This window comes from Cheilinus undulatus, linkage group 12, assembly GCF_018320785.1.
Source record: "Cheilinus undulatus linkage group 12, ASM1832078v1, whole genome shotgun sequence".
NCBI classification, from domain to species: domain Eukaryota; kingdom Metazoa; phylum Chordata; class Actinopteri; order Labriformes; family Labridae; genus Cheilinus; species Cheilinus undulatus.
In genome coordinates, this window is record NC_054876.1 from 26,794,948 (window position 1) to 26,811,287 (window position 16,340).

At 38.6% G+C, this 16,340-nt stretch overlaps 1 protein-coding gene across 1 annotated transcript in view; it reads left to right on the top strand.

Moving 5' to 3' along the window:
• The first annotated feature begins 6,086 nt into the window (after positions 1–6,086).
• LOC121518911 (gamma-aminobutyric acid receptor subunit beta-2) overlaps positions 6,087–16,340 on the top strand; it is a 105,485-nt gene continuing 95,231 nt past the window's right edge. The window contains exons 1-3 of the mRNA XM_041801602.1: positions 6,087–6,192; positions 6,337–6,434; positions 7,039–7,106. Coding sequence (XP_041657536.1) covers positions 6,110–6,192; positions 6,337–6,434; positions 7,039–7,106 — 249 coding nt within the window. The 5' untranslated portion in view covers positions 6,087–6,109. The remainder of the gene's footprint in view (positions 6,193–6,336; positions 6,435–7,038; positions 7,107–16,340) is intronic.

The following is a 16,340-nucleotide window of genomic DNA, read 5'->3' on the forward strand; positions in this document are numbered from 1 at the left end:
GATAGTATTTTCAATACAGTGATCTCCATCACTGGGCTTTAAAACTCTACTCCCAACACTAAGCTTGTCCACCAAAGGTAAACCATGACAAAGTGTGTGACAGTGTAAGTGCGTGGGAATAAAGCTGTTGGAACTTATCCAACACAACAATGGTGTGTGACATTATTTGCCGAAGTTCAAGTTTTTTCATCATGTTTGTAGTTATTTACTGCAAAAGTCAATGTCATGGCGCATGATGAACTAAGATGTGTTATCTGTGTACTCAGGCACAGTCATCTTTCGCTCTCTCTCTCTCACACACACACACACGCGCACAATTTCCATCATCTTGCCATGATTCCTGCAAACAAACCCTTGTTTACTGACATGACACAACACAAATGCCTTTTTGAAGCACAGGGGACATGCTTTTTTTATACCTCAGCACAGGACAGCCTTGCACAGGCAGAATGCATGGTATTTTACTACAGGGCTCAAAAAGCAGGCATTATATTTATGTAAGAGCAAAGACGCAGTAAGACAGCAAGAGAGAGGAGCTAAAGCCCTTTTGGGAAAGTTAGACAATTCAGTAAATCAAGCATTAAGAGCAGCATAGCAGGTCAACATATTTATTTGCTTGCATCAGTGCCAGTTTGTGAGGGATGTGAACATCCACCCACTGACTTTGAAGGGTTACAATACAAGTTTCTTCTTGATTTATACTCATAATATTGTAATTGCTGAAGCATTTTATGGATCCACCATCTGTTTGCCCTCCGATTAATATTAATGAGCTATGAAAGGCATGCTGAAGAGATCAGGAAATGTAAACCCTGATTGATTCTGATCCTCTCTCTCTCTCAACACCCCCCCAATACCCCCCCCCCCCCCACACACACACACACACACACACACACACACACACACACACACATGTCCAGACTTGTTTATTACTTAGAATTAGTGGCTTTGCATGCAGGAAAACAAAACATTTGAGTTTTAGTTCTGATGGAAGCGGGTTTTTTTTTTTTTTTTTTTTGAAAGGGGGGTTGATTACACAACTGATATAAAGTGTAGTGGCAGGCCCATTAGGAAAAATAGTGCCAGTTGTCATGAGTGTTTTTCCATGGTGCTGATCCCTCTGCACACAGGCAGTGTCTTGGTCACACTCCAGAGTTCTATTTGTTCTTATCAGAGGGTTACCAGATAGCACTACTACTCACCACTCTTACTGTTTTTGAGTAATTGGAGCAATGTATAGAACAGTTATTGTAGACTTGTGAGTGATACAAAAGTTAGAATACATGTAGATCAAACTGATAAAACAATGCCACCTAATGCTACCTCTGTCGTTTTGTTACTGCATAGACCAGTGGTTCTCAAGCGGTGGGTCGGGACCCAATAGTGGGTTACAAAGTTTTTCTAGTGGGTTGCATCTACAGTATCTGCAAGGAGAAAAAATATAGCAAGATGTCTGTTAAGTGGACATACAGTAAATCCACACATGTACTTTTGAGGTTTCTCTATCATGATGAGCAAATTAGAGTATTTGACTCAAAGTTTTGACTAATTTATCTCCTTTCCATTTGATAATATACCTGTTTTTCTTGGGAAATGGAGTAAAATGCATCCATGTCCTTCTGTAATGATATGACCCTGATCCCCACTTTGGGAACCACTGACTTAGAGGGCAACATCTATTTTATTCTCACTGCCTGAGGAGCTTTTTTTTCACAAATTGCAGGATACTCTCAATTGAATTTTCATAAATTATGATCCAATGTAAGGAACAAATATATAGATTCTATTACAATCTATTATACCATTTATATTTTTAAACTCCAATGCAAGTACTTATTTCAGTCAACTAAACACATAACTTACATCAATTTGAACTACTTTTGAATGCATTGACATAACCATTTCGAGTTAGTTTTGTATGTTTTATTTGCATACCTGCTTTTTTATACAAGTTAGTTGGCGGATCTAAAAGATTTTACAGAAAAAAATGATAGCTAATTATGTCTTTTATATCAGAGATAAAGACAAGATAAAGACAAGTTACATAATGTATTTTTTTTCTGTTTTTATTTTTACATGGCAAATTTTATCTTGTTTCCTTAATATTCACAGTTTCTTGAAATTTGAAATGGATTCCTGGGCCACGTTGGGTAAGGATGAGGGCCACATGTGGCCCCTGGGCCACAAGTTGCCCACCACTGATATACTGTAAATCACAAATGTGGTCTCAATGACATCCACCCCTGGATTTCTGAAAAATGCGTTATGAAATCAGATGACAGTGGTTGCCATTCTTGAAATGCAGGGCCTTTAACATTTTGGCAAACAGCGTCAATGTATTTACTTCAAATAGGCCACTAATAATGTATGTTTATACAAACTTTTAGACTTATTATAATCAAAACTGAGTCTACCCTGCATCCCTTTTCCAATAATACATAAGCTATGACAGTTTTTCTCAGTCATTTTAGTACATTTCTCAGAACAGAATTGAAATTCTCAAAACTACTTTTTCAATCATCACATCATTGTGTCACTTGTGCACATCAAAAAAGCAGTTTCTAATTTCTTTGAACAAGTTGCAAATGCTTTGGTACATCCATGCAAATGACGATGTACAATTCTCTGCTGTTTCCTATATTATCAGTTGCTTATGTCATGTTGTTCAAAATGTATCATAATGCCGAAATGTTGAATAGTCCCACCCCCCACAACATTTAGGCCTTAGTTCATCGCATAAGTCTTTATATGCAAAATGGCTGAACAAATTGTCATAATATGTCAAGCATATTTCTATAAATTTCCCTTAGACTTTTTTTTTCCTAAATCGGTCCTGAATTGGTGAATTATTCTCAGGTGAATCTTTACTTTCTCTAACGAAGGGATATGTGTGAAGCATTAGATCAACCAATGATCAAGGAATCTGATTAAGAAGAATTTGATGATTGAGGAATTTTCTCAGCATGGAGATGAAAAGTATATGATCACCGGCCACATACACAGATGACCCTCCTGGCCATGGATGCAGCGTTTGATGACATCACAGCAGATACCTGCAGAGGATGGATAAGACACTCTAAAAATTCTTTCCATTCTTTCTGCTGCATCGCAAGTGAAGACATTCGTTGTGATGTTTGTGGCCCAACAGACAGGAACGTCAGGAGGTGTAGGAAGACTACACTATAATTCAAACAGCACTGCATGTACAGTTTTCCTGAAGAAGATTGACCTATGTTCACATTTCTACTTTTGTTGTTTTTTTCTTTGTTTTTTTCTTTGTGCCATACAGTGCTGTCTTTCCTTTCTGTATTCCAATGACATCGTCTGTCAACAAATTACAGTGCAAACAGTAAAGCGTAAATGTGAATCTTGTCCAGTCTCTTACAATCAATCTCCCACATACACTAAGGTGTAACTTACAATTTACAATAATTGTCATCAAAACTTTAGCCATAGTTTACATCAGAACATCCCTCCAGAGCACACTGTTATATTGACAACATGCCTAAATAATTTGACTGTCTTATCCGTACACAATGACACAAGGACCTGTCATTCTGATGGCACTGACATGTTCATTGACACAGATATTTACTTTTGAGAGATGAACTAAGGATTTTGAGCAAGAGACTGGCTTTTGCAGGTAATCCATGGTGTTTTGCTATTTGAACGAATTGTTTTGAGAAATGCACTTACAGTTTTTCAAATGTCAAGGATGATTCAAGAAATGTACCGAAGCGACTGAGAAAAACTGTAAGCAGAAAACATCTTATTTTACCAAGGCTGATAACGTTTATGTATTCTGTAAAGTACACAGTTTAACATGAAGATTATGGTCCCAACCTTGAGATTTTTGCACTTCTGTGTTTGCTTTATTTCTTATTGATTGGTGGTTAGTGCTGATATGTGTTTTCTCTGTCTTCAAGTTACCATATAAGATAACAAGACAGTAATCTACAATACTTTTCAGATGACAAAAAATGGTTTACTTGCATGAGGGAGATTACAAAAACACTGCCGGTGAAGTGCCTTGGCTCAAAAGTAATTCATCAAAATAAAAATTTAAAAAATGTTGTTATGGAGGAGGCTCATCTGCCAATTTTATGCTACAAAAGAGGTCTGACATTTAGCACTGTTGACATGTGAGTAATTATGGCTAGACTGGGGCCAAATTATCTGTGCAGGTGCATCTTTTGAAAACTATTAAATGAATTGTAATGTCAAGTAGAACAGGATGGAGATCAGTGACAACACACTCTTTCAGAGATGCACATCCCAGTATGGATTTAGCTTTTGTATGTGTATTGTTATGATAGATAGATAGATAGATAGATAGATAGATAGATAGATAGATAGATAGATAGATAGATAGATAGATAGATAGATAGATAGATGTGTGCATTTAAGGGCTGCAGAATTATAAAGGATTTTTTGGCAAGAGCAGATTTAATTAAAAGGCATGAATGCAGCAAGCAAATTAAGGTTTGTTGCCAAGCAACTGCATATCAACCTCCTATAAATATGATATCACTGTGTGTAATGGGGATGGGAAAAAAATATGTTGAATTCGACTCTGAAAATCTTCACATTTCACAACGCCCCCCTAAGGTCATAGAGGACACAGAATAGTCAACTATAACTGTGATTTTTAAATTTTAAGAAACAACGAAATGCAATAAAATATCGAATGTTTAAATCATATGTAACACAGTCTTCATTTTCCATTAGTGCTTTTAAATCGCTGTACAACTAGCGTCTTCCTGCTCGGATCACTTCTGCCCCCCTCCTCTCCCGGGCAGGGGAGCCGCTGCAGGACTCCTACACAGAGCTCACTGCTAACATCCGCCTCTGATCCCACCATATCCATGACGTTTCGTGTCCGAGTTTAAACAGTGAGTGGCGCACATCCTGCTCACCAGTGCGTGGAGCTACAAGCGTGCATGTTTGCAAGAGATGCCTCTGACTGTAGGCTTCAGTGCCTACTGCTCTGCTCCATGCATCCCGCTTTCAACCCCGAGGCTCTGCACTGGCAACGTGCCTCTCAAAGTACGGAGCCCCACTTCTCTTTTGTCATCAGAGGCCCGAGTGCGTGGAGATCGATGCGTGAGCAAGTGTTGAAGCAGGGATGCATTGATAGCACGGAACCCCCCTTTGTGTCGAGAGAGAGGAGGCACATTCAGCACCATGGACAGCGTCAGAGGGAGGGGGCGAGTGAATTCAGGAATTTCAGCACCATGGACAGAGACACAAACTAATAGTGATTTCTAATCATCATATCAGACTGTCTTTTATCGATTTTTCTTTTTTTAATCTTTCACGAAGAATTTTTTTTTCAGTTCCCTCAGCCTGCCAGAATTAAGTAGCTATCTTATAATAATATCTATCATGAGCTGCAATTACAGTAACGATCTTATGTCACGAATCACTGTCAGTAATTTTGGCAACACCAAATTAGGGATATTTACCTAAAACTAAAAATCATGACCTTTGTCTCTTTTGTTGTTGTCTTTTGCACTTTTGGGTGGAATTTTGCATCATTTTATTTTATTTGAAAGAAAAAAAAGACCAAAATTGGTATTGATTTTCACTCTCAATAAGTCGCGCTCATTCGACCTATAGGAGATGTCCGGTCCAAACATCAGTCAAAAGAGTCCCAACAGTTCTGAAAGAGCAGCAGGGTTTACTGCCTTGCCTTTGCAGGGAACTCTCTGTAAGTTTGCAGCCGGATATGTAAAAAGCGAATGGAGAGAGACAACCCCCACCCACAGTTCCCCACACGCCCCCGTGGATTCAAACCACCAACTTTCCAGCTAGTGCTCTTAAAAGCTACTCCGGGTCTGAATAAAAGACAGAAAGAAAGAAAGAAAAAACCGGGGATATCCCAGCGTGCCCCAGAGCAACTTGAAGTCTTGGTTCTCCTTTAAATTTCCTCCGTGGCTGGGTGCTACCTCTGCCACTACCAGCAGCAGTAGCAGCAGCAGAGCCGCTTCTTGATGTTGTGGTCTCTAATACGCATGCGCCCGGCATTGGAATTACTGCACTGGCGAGAATAAGTTGCTCCTCGTCTCTCTTCACTAAAAGAAAAAAAAAACATTCACATAAAATAACAATGGCTGTGTTGAGAATAAGAAGAATGAGGTGTTTCTGCGTGTGGTTGTTTCCTCTCGTAGTGACCGTGGTAAGCGCCCAAAGGTAAGTGGAAGAGGTCGGAGGATGCTCCACTCATTTTTTACTTAGTGTAACAGACGGCGTGGAAAATACTTGGTACACTTTATGTCTCAAAAATGTTTCGTTTTAAAACCCCTGTGTTCCTTTTCTCTCTTTTTTCTTCCATAGTACGAGTGACAATGACCCAAGCAATATGTCTGTGGTTAAAGATACGGTGGATAGACTGTTGAAAGGTTATGATATACGATTGAGGCCAGATTTCGGAGGTAAATGATCTCGTTTTATCACCAACTCTGTTCGAGTTTGAGCCTTGTCAGCCTGTACTGGGGCACAGTGTTTATTATTTCTAAAATCATCGATAACTGAATGAGGTTTGGTTCGGAGAGTGAGGTGCCACTTTATTATGGCATTTATATGAAAGGCAACATGAAGTGCTGACAAAAACGCACGAGCTTAAGAGGCAACGTGATACATTTGGACGATAAATTCACGAGCTCGTGTATTATAAAGAATAATGAATGTTGTCACGTCTGTTGGAATTTAACATACAAAAAAAAGCCTGTTTCAGTTCATGATCCTGTCTAGGTGTTTACTGCCAGTGGAACATGTTTGGGCATGTCCGGGGTTTCATGATTAAATGTCAACAACTTTAGGGGAATTACCAGCACTTTTACCTCGGCTCAGCGAATGTAATCCCACCCGAAATGAACACTGTAAACTATTAACAGGCTGACAACTGCGAAATTCTCACATCTGTTCCCATCACGCACATATCAGTCACCGTTAACCGTAAATATATGTTGATGAATCATTCCGTTTGCGTTTCTTGTACCCTAATTTAATGGTAACCGTTGTTTTGGTGTGTCCCAGGTCCTCCGGTTGGCGTGGGGATGAATATTGACATAGCAAGCATAGACATGGTATCAGAAGTCAATATGGTAAGTAGGCCATTATTATCTTTTCTTCGAATGACCACTCTCGGCTGCTAAGAATTAAGCTAACAGGGGAACCGGGGAACCCCCTCTGAAAGTAGAGCTGTGTGCATGAGTGTTCCCCCAGTTCACGAGCTTAGATTTGTGCCTCTTGAAGCTTATACATTATAATAGTTTTCTTTCAGAGTTGATACCATGGGGTTTTACTATAGATTGGCATAGTTTGGAAAGCAAATGCACGAGCAAGCATTCACAAAATCAATTATTTCGGGACTTAAAAGTTCACATTTTTATCCCCAACACGGACAGAAGTATTAACTCGCATTAATCCGCAGCAGTATGTCACACTGGCACGTGTGTTGCTTTTTATTAAATGTTTAGCATGGTTGCTTTGCAGATGCTTCATCAGAAATAGTGTCAGTAGAAAAGTTGAGAGCTGTGGGTGTGAGAAGTGCAAGTCAAGTTTTGCTTCATCCAAGTGCACCTCCTAGTGTTAAGATATTAGAACTGCAAGACAGTGTCAGAAACTGAAGGCTGTATTTCATCATCAGAAGGTCACTCTTGACACTTATAATGCAGCCAACAAGGTGAGCAAAAATTGATATTAATGCTAATATGCATGAGATTCTGACAGGTCCATTGTCATCTGTAGTTTTTTTTCTTTTTTTCCATCTTTGACCTCTATTGAGGGAGTAAGCTGATTGTCATTTGCATCTCTTCTGTTCAATCGTGTCCTGCTGTTGCAGCTGCTACTTCTGTGTTACTAGCTGTGATGTGAGTCATGTTGTGATGTCGAGGAATGATTACATACTGGAATATTTTTGGCAGCAGCACCCAAAGGCTGTTTCTCATGTTGTTAGCTTTGTGCTCCTGGAGACTGTGTTGATGTGTGTGGATGAGGTGAGAAAATAGATGGTGAGTTTTTGCATGTATATACCCTAAAGACCTGTGCAATCATACAAACATACATGTACCATACATACACGTACAGACTCAGAGCAGGTCTATAGAGGCCTCCACAGCGGCCTTGAATGCTTAATTAAAATCCTGTTTTCCTTGTGTAACAGATGCAAGAGCTTGAAAGATACCATGCATTGTTTTCTTGCATTTGTGTTTGTGTACTTGAAAGTCAGTGTGTAGCCTCACAGGGAAATTGGATGTATTTTACAGGAATCAAATAAAATAGTGTTATGTAAGCCAGATCATGTATAATGCCTATTTCATGAAATCCATATGTAGCTTTATCTTAAGAAAGAAGATAATTTTTTTTAATGTTAAATTTTATGTCTCCATTGATAATGGGATAAAAAGAGAGGAATACACTGGATAATCTGACAGTGGTGTAAAGAAGCTGAAAAGTGTGATAAGAGGTTAAACCGGCACCAAGTGCTTCTGTTGGTAAGTTTTGCCAGACATGTGAGTATGGCTGTTCAAATGCTGCAGTGACTGTTTCCCTTGTTTGTTATGATTTCTTGAATAAGACTAAGTAGACAATGAAACAGAACTGCCCTTCTGGGATTGCCTACAAATTTTCCTGGGCTTATTTATGTATTGTTCAGTTAAAGAGAACTTGTTCTATCATGTATCTTTATATGATTTTCTTTTAGTGTATCAACTGTCACATGATTTCTTTACCACAATATTATTCTATGGATGAGGTAGGCCTAGGCAATATGGCCTTGATATCATATTACAGTATTTCTTGTCCGTTATGATAAAGGTTTTATATCGCACTATTACAAAATTGAAATAGATGGAAACCTGTGATGGCATACTGAACTCACTGGAGCTCACAGAAAAATTATCTAATATCCCTCATTCCTCCACTTCTTCAGTTCTTTGTTACTTCTTCTGAGGTTATAAGTCTCACTTCTGCAATGCTGAGGTGTGTCAAGCTGATACTGGCTATACCATATTTCCTAATGGGAGCATTCACAATACAAGTACTTGAGAAACAATAACAACTACAAATTTTAATCGTGAAGGGATTGATGGAAGTAGCGTGTTTATCATTAATTTAACTCTGCTTCAACTTTAGACGTCTTTAGACGGCTGCAGTGTTTACAGCTGCACCTGACTTCATTTAATGTCTAAGCTCACTTCTTGGACTTGACATGGACTCACCTTTAGAGAGTTGCCAAAGCTGAATCACAGAACGACAAATACACTCTGCAGCGTCAGCACAGTCGCTATGTTACATCAAACTTGGAGAGGTTTTACCAGTTTACTGTATTGCAAGTTAAGTGGAATGGTATAAGTATGTGACATTCGGCTGGTTACCGAGCTGCTCATAACACTACAGCAAAACTTGCTGCCAACCAGACTCAGAATGAGCTGTTGACTGTCACTTCACTTTGTTATTCCAGTGGTGGCATCGGTTAAGTACCATATGGGAACTACAACACAAAGCACGCAATTAAACCGGTGATGACAGTGTTGCAAACAATCCTTTGTGTAGCAGAAATTTTACCAGAGATGGTATTAATACCAGTTTACCACCCACCACTAGAACAAGGTATTGTGTGGTGTATCATATCATATGATATCGTATCATGAGTTAACCTGCAATTTTTTACCGCTGTTCTTTAGAAATTAAACGTATTCACCTCTTTAGAGAAGTGGACCTAAGAATTACAATTATGTAATCAAATTTGTTCCTTAATTTGTGTCTCCTATCATCAGATATCACCTATGTGGAATACTTTTGTCTGACCCAAACTGTGAGCTTTGGCCCAAACCTAACCAAAAGCTAATTAATATGCTCCTGTGTTTATGATTGCTTCACTCCCAAATCCAAAGAGCCATCAGGACAGTTTGTGGTTCTTTGCATCCATCATGTTGCATGGCAACTATATCAGTGCATTGTAGCTTTAAATAAAGTTTTAAAAATATGGTTGAGGATTAACATGACTCATGATGAGTCCAAACTAGTACTGTTAATTGATTTAAAAAAAAATCAAGTTAATCACATCACTATGCTTTGATTAATCATGATTAATCACAGCATTTCATTTTTAAATGTTCTTATTACCAAGTGTTTATTTTCATTATTTTAACTTTATGTACAGCTTTTTACTAAAAATGTATTATTATTATTATTATTATTATTATTATTATTATTATTATTCTATATATCAACATTTAAAATACTTGCATTTTTGTTTGAGATAAATTAGTACAAGTTTTACTTTTGAAGTTTTACTTCAGACTCGTGCTTTGGTGTAAAGACAGTTCATCACCTCAGTATGTACACACAACTTTTATCCAGACTTCCATTAGGCAGCTTTGGCCATGAAGCAGACCTGGGTCTGTGTCCTTACTCATCACTGCTGGCTGCATTTGACCCACCTTTAACTTTTTCACCCCAGGGACGTAAACATCCACGAAGAAGGACTACGGGAGGAAGTTGTGGTCAAATTTGGTCATATGATTAAATTGCGTCATTATTTTTTTTTACACGTTAAACTTTCCAGATTAATCAAGGGCATTAACGTGTTCATATTAACAGGCCTAGTCCAAACTAAAGCGTTTTATTTTCAGTAATCACATGCTCATTAGGGGCATTGTAGTTAAGATATCGTAACAGGGGAAACAGCCAGATGCCACTCACCTCAGCATCTTCCTTTTCCCACAGTAACGGAAAATGAGAATACTATTATTCTGCAGTGAAGCAAATGTTATCACCTTCAAGAAGTTATTTATTTTTCCCACAAAAAGGCATATTTCTATCAGAACAGGAAGTAAAATAGTCTTAGCTTAATTCAGTACATATACAAACTATAACTCAAAGTATAACAAAGAACACTTTGTTGAGAAAATCTCCTGGCCTTAATTGTTAATCTTAATTTAGTTTTTTTTTTTTTTTTTTTAACAGAGGAAGCAACTAACCTGGAGCTCCTTAAAAGACTAAATTCAGTAGTGTTAAACAATGGATACTGGATTTTTTTTTTTTTTTTTTTTTTTTCATATTTCTTCATGCGAAGTGGTTAAACAGCTAGGTTACCACTAGGTTGGGATTTCTGGCCTAACTGGTGTAACAGTGCAGTAGTCATTAATACAGTAATCAAAAAGTTTAGATCATATAGTATATTTCTTTGCATTCATTGGATTACTGGCTCAAAAAAAGGTGATAAGAATTGTTTCAGATTGTTGATGTGGAATTTTAAAATATATTTTAAAATGCAAAAAATATACTTAATCAAGATTAACTATCAAAATTCATTGATTAAACAAGATTTAATAATTTGACATCCCTAGTATGAAAATAAACCAGATGCATTTCCCCTGCCAAAAAGAACATCAGGTCTTGCTTGTGTCCTCACACCCTCCTACACACATGCCAAAACAAAAAAAAAAATCCCACTCTCCTGTCTTACAAAACCAGGGTTGCACGGCTTCTTTGATCATTCCACTCTTTTTTGTCAAGTTTGGCCCACTAAACACCCTCTAATGTGAAAGGGTAGTCATTACCACCTGACCCATTAGAGCCTCATGAAAAGAAGAGGCCACATGCGCGCGTAATGGTTTTTCGGCATCTTTGATCTGCTCCCCTTCCTGTAAATGTAACCACTTTTCAGGATAGCAGCTGGTGTAGAAGGACTCTTTTTTTCTTTCTTCCATTTCCTCTTGCCCATCTGGCTCTCTGTCTGCCACTTATTTTTGGGCAGGGAGAGAGAACCACCCTGGGTACTTTCTTTTAGAGAACAAATAAGAAACAGGGCTGAGGATAATGGAGAGATGCCACTGAGAAAGATGTATCCAACGGTGTCCCATTAGCCATTATGGCAGAGCGGGACATCCATGCTTTAGTGTGTATTAACAATATATTCTTCTATCCGCCCACCGCTACTCTCTGTCGAGGGCCTTGCATTAAAAGCAGAGACATGGACCCATGATAACATGGTGTATTATTTGATTTTTCCAGGGGGGCCATTAAAATAGAGAACTGCAAAGAGGGTTGTCTTAAACCATCTGTTTTAGCACTTTGTTACCAATGTCACAAAGCAGAAACCCATTTAGAAACAACATAGGCCTCTAGCACACTCCAGATGAGTCACCAAACTAAGTATGCAAGCCTTGGAGCGTCAGTGGCCCAGAGGACATGGAGTCCTCTTCTGTATTTTGTCACGTAAGCAGTTCTGATGTCCAGACACACAACCTGGACTCAAGCATTTTACAGGAATTACTCCCAAAAAGCCACAGGTTTTTTTTCTCTCTTTCAAAGTTCCTCAGTAAACTGTAGTAATGGCTGACTGTTAAGGTTCTCTAAGGATAAAGTACCAGCTTTACTGAGTCATATAGCATGCATAAAACTACATTACATGTCACTTAGGCTTGGAGCCAGACATGGGGATGAGGAGGCTGTGTCTGGTGTTCATTACATACCCATGAAAGGTCACTTGTTCTGCGGGTGTTATAGCCAAAGTCCCAAGCCTTCCGGGGTGAAAAGGCATACGATATAATTGTGCAACACCTAGGGGTCAAATTTTTCACCTCTGTGGGTGCGACAGAGAGAGAGAGACAGAGATAGACAGAGGCGAGAGAGTGACATTAACAAGTTACCATGTGGAGAGCCAGAAGCAGGGCATGGAGTTGGAAGGAAGGTCATGTACCTAGTGCTGCTGAGGGTTCATCCAGTATGACTCAGAGGTGGACATACAGAGAGGGCCACGCAATGAATACCAATGCCATGTTAGACATTCCACCCAAGGCCCAGTGACTTTGCAAGGCTTAATGCATGCACTGGTAGGAAGACTGAAAGATACAGTGCTTCCAAGAATAGAAAGGTTTATTTTATGTCCCTTATTCTGAAAGAATCTCTTTTTGGTGCCTCCTCCAATGCCATTTTAGTCTTAATATTTGCTTCTAGTTGAGCTTCTGAGCACTTGAATCCTAATCCACCAGTTTTCACAGTGGAAGAAATACTCCCGTCTGAGGATAAACTCAAATTTTTATCCTCCTCCAAAAGGCAGAAATACCATTATTGATGCTCATAAAGGTCAAGAGGAGCTTATTGATTGTTGGAGAGGGAGCCCCTTGAATTTTAGAGCCCAGTTATTTTTTCTTCTGAGAAGAAGATATCCCAGATGTCTGCTATAAATGCAAAAAGATTCCAGTGAAAACTATACCATATATTAAACAAATGTGATGCAATCTAATGGATGTTGGCTGGAAGGAAAGAGATTATTGCTTGGCATATGATAATAAAGGGAAGAAAGATTGCAAAGCACTTATGTGGTATTGAGTCATATCTCATCCAGACCTGAGAGCTTTAAAATGATATTAAGTCTGCATCTGTACTTGTGTCTGTGTCTATTCCACTGCAGTCATCAATATAATATCACTGATGTGGGCAGAACTGTAAATTGATGAGCAGCCAGAGTAATAAGTCAGAGTGATTTTAATAGATTTGCACAGCACGGATTTGATATTTAATGCTAAGTATATAATGTTGAGGAAACATCCACCTAATCAGCCTACTGTCATGTTAATGATACTTATCAAAGGATGAATGATAGAGTATAATTATTCTTTAATGTTAATGAATGCTGCTTAATTTTATTCTTCTGAAATACGACAATGAAAATGGCTGATTCTTTTGTCGTTCCAAATACACGTTTGCTGGCAGGGTTTTACCAGAAGAATTACACACAAGGCTGGAGACTTTGTCAAGCACTCATATTATCTCCAAACCTGCTCCATGACGGTTGTGCGGGAACTAATGAGAGTGTAGATGCAATGTGCGAAGAATCGCAGACTGCAACACAGTCCAAATGTGGTGGGAAATAAATAAAAAGTAAAGTGCGAGGCTCAATTAAAATGTGTGAATTCATGGAGGCACTGTCAAACTATTAAAACCATCCTCACGCTATCTTTGAAACTCATAACAAGCTTATGAGCAAATGGGGATTGGCCTGAGTCCCCAGATAAAATCATGGGTGATCAAGTGTTAAAATTAGTGGACAAGCTCAAGAAATAAGTGTAATAATGAGAGAGATGGGAATACTTAGTTTGCACTCTTCAAAAAAAGTTTAAAATCCTATTTTTCTTTGATTTATGATGTTCTTGAGTTATTTTTAAAGGGTAGTTCCTACTAAAAACCTACTCCATTAAAAGTTTTACTTCCTGAAGTCCTTCAGAGGACTCTTGCAGTGTCCTTTTCATACCCGCTGTCTATAATAAGCCTCCTATACATAGGGCAGACATGGACATACACTTTGAAAGCCTTGAGTGAGGATGTACACTTTCTATGTCTTCCATGTTCCTACTCAATTTTGGAAACCCTGATCCTCATGTTTCTAATAAACTGTTATTTTAATGTAGCTACCAGGAAAGTAGCTGTTATATTAGAGACAGAGTAGTCCAACAACAACAATGGGTCAGGAAGGGTTTGTTATAGAGAGAGATGGAGTGTATATAATGTATGAAGAAAGCCAGTCTGTAATGTTATTGATCCATTTTCACTGCTTGGGATGGGTGATGGATCAGTAAGAGACAACCTAGACTGCCTTTAAACTCTGTTTCCATGTCAATACCATTACAGATAGTTTGAGTATGTTTTGAAATACATTACAGGCCCCACTCATGTCTTGGTGCACTGTGCTGAAGAAGGGACCTTGCAGCATGTTTACAGTAGTGATGCATGTTAAGTATATTTTTGAATGATACTGATTGTTTCCTACTCCCGATGGTTGAATTCAGAATTCAGCTGATACTCATCCAATCAGACATGTTAATAGTAGAGTGCAATCCTCAGACAAAATTAAGGAACTTAAGGCCTGTTGTTAATTTGTGTGCCAATAAAACATACCAATGATAACACACTGTCATGCTTAATAAATGTAAAGGTTTGCATTTTTCTTTTGGTCAGGAGTCAGAAGATGCAAAATAACTTTTGAATAATAAAATAAAAATAAAGTTATTATATTGTATTGTTTTTGTCACATAAAGAAAAAGATCATGCAAAAATTGCAGAACAGCGACTTTATCAGTGGACACCATTTCTGCTATTATTCTTATACTTCAAAGTTTTTGATGTGCATGGACACCTTGGACATCCTCTCTGCCTGCACAAAATTGTCTGTACCATTCAAACAAATGTGCAATTCACATGCATTAATCCCCATACACCTCAGTTAATGTACAAAAAGATTCAGCTGCTGTTTTGTTCAGCTTCACCAAATAATATAGAGACCTAACAAGCATGTCTTTGGTGGTGTGAGGAAGCTGGAGTACCCGGAGAGAGCCCACGCATGCACAGGGAGAACATGTAAACTCTGCACAGAAAGGCCCTGACTGGGAAGTGAACCAGGGACCTTCTTGCTGTGAAGCAACAGTACTAACCCCCCACGCCGCCATGCAACCCTCTTTGAATCATCACGGACTTAAAACAAGCAAATCAACAGTTTAAACACACCTTTCAACAGTTATTAAGCCATTTGTAATACGAGTCACTGCAGCACTAGACTAAAGACAGACTGTCCTGAGATCTGCTCGTTTTAAAGCCGCAGCCCGGCTTAGGGGTTTAAGGCAATTCCGGCCTGTGGACCTTTGCCGCATGTCTCTCCCTGCTCTATTCCTTATTTCCGTCTCTATCCACTGTCCTCCTCTATGCAATAAAGGCACAAAATGCCCAAAAATAAATCTTTTAAAACATCAGTTGGCTCTCACTTAAGTGTCACAATAGTACACTATAGTAGAGGCAGAAACTGGATGCATTTTGTTTCAATCATTTCAATTTGCCACAAACCAACAGAATTCATCATTCATGCAGCAATGATATGAATACTGGTAACTTTCACCATGCTTTTTCAAGCACTGGATGATCACAATGCTAGAGCAAATGCTGATTTCTGTTTCTGGCCCCAGTGACTTTAAACCCTGGGGTTTCCTTCTTGTACTCTTAAAATGGTACGTAGGAAGTCATTTGAGAGATTTTTCTGGCTTTATCTGCTAAACTCTCATTTTGTGTAGCAGGTGGTTACCTATTTCCAGTTTGGTTCAAGGCAGGTGGCGTGCAGTATCTTAATCAGAACATTTTCTCTCACATCAGCCATGAAACTGTCGGAAACTGGGTAGTTGGAAGAACTGGAACTGAGCTCAAACAGTTAAAGGTGTAAACAATTAGTGGCATGTTTTAAAACCATGCCATTGATTTGATATATCTTTCAGTAGCGTTTCTAAAGACAAATTATTTGAAATATTTGTTAACGTTTCAATTTTTATCCGTCTGACATATCA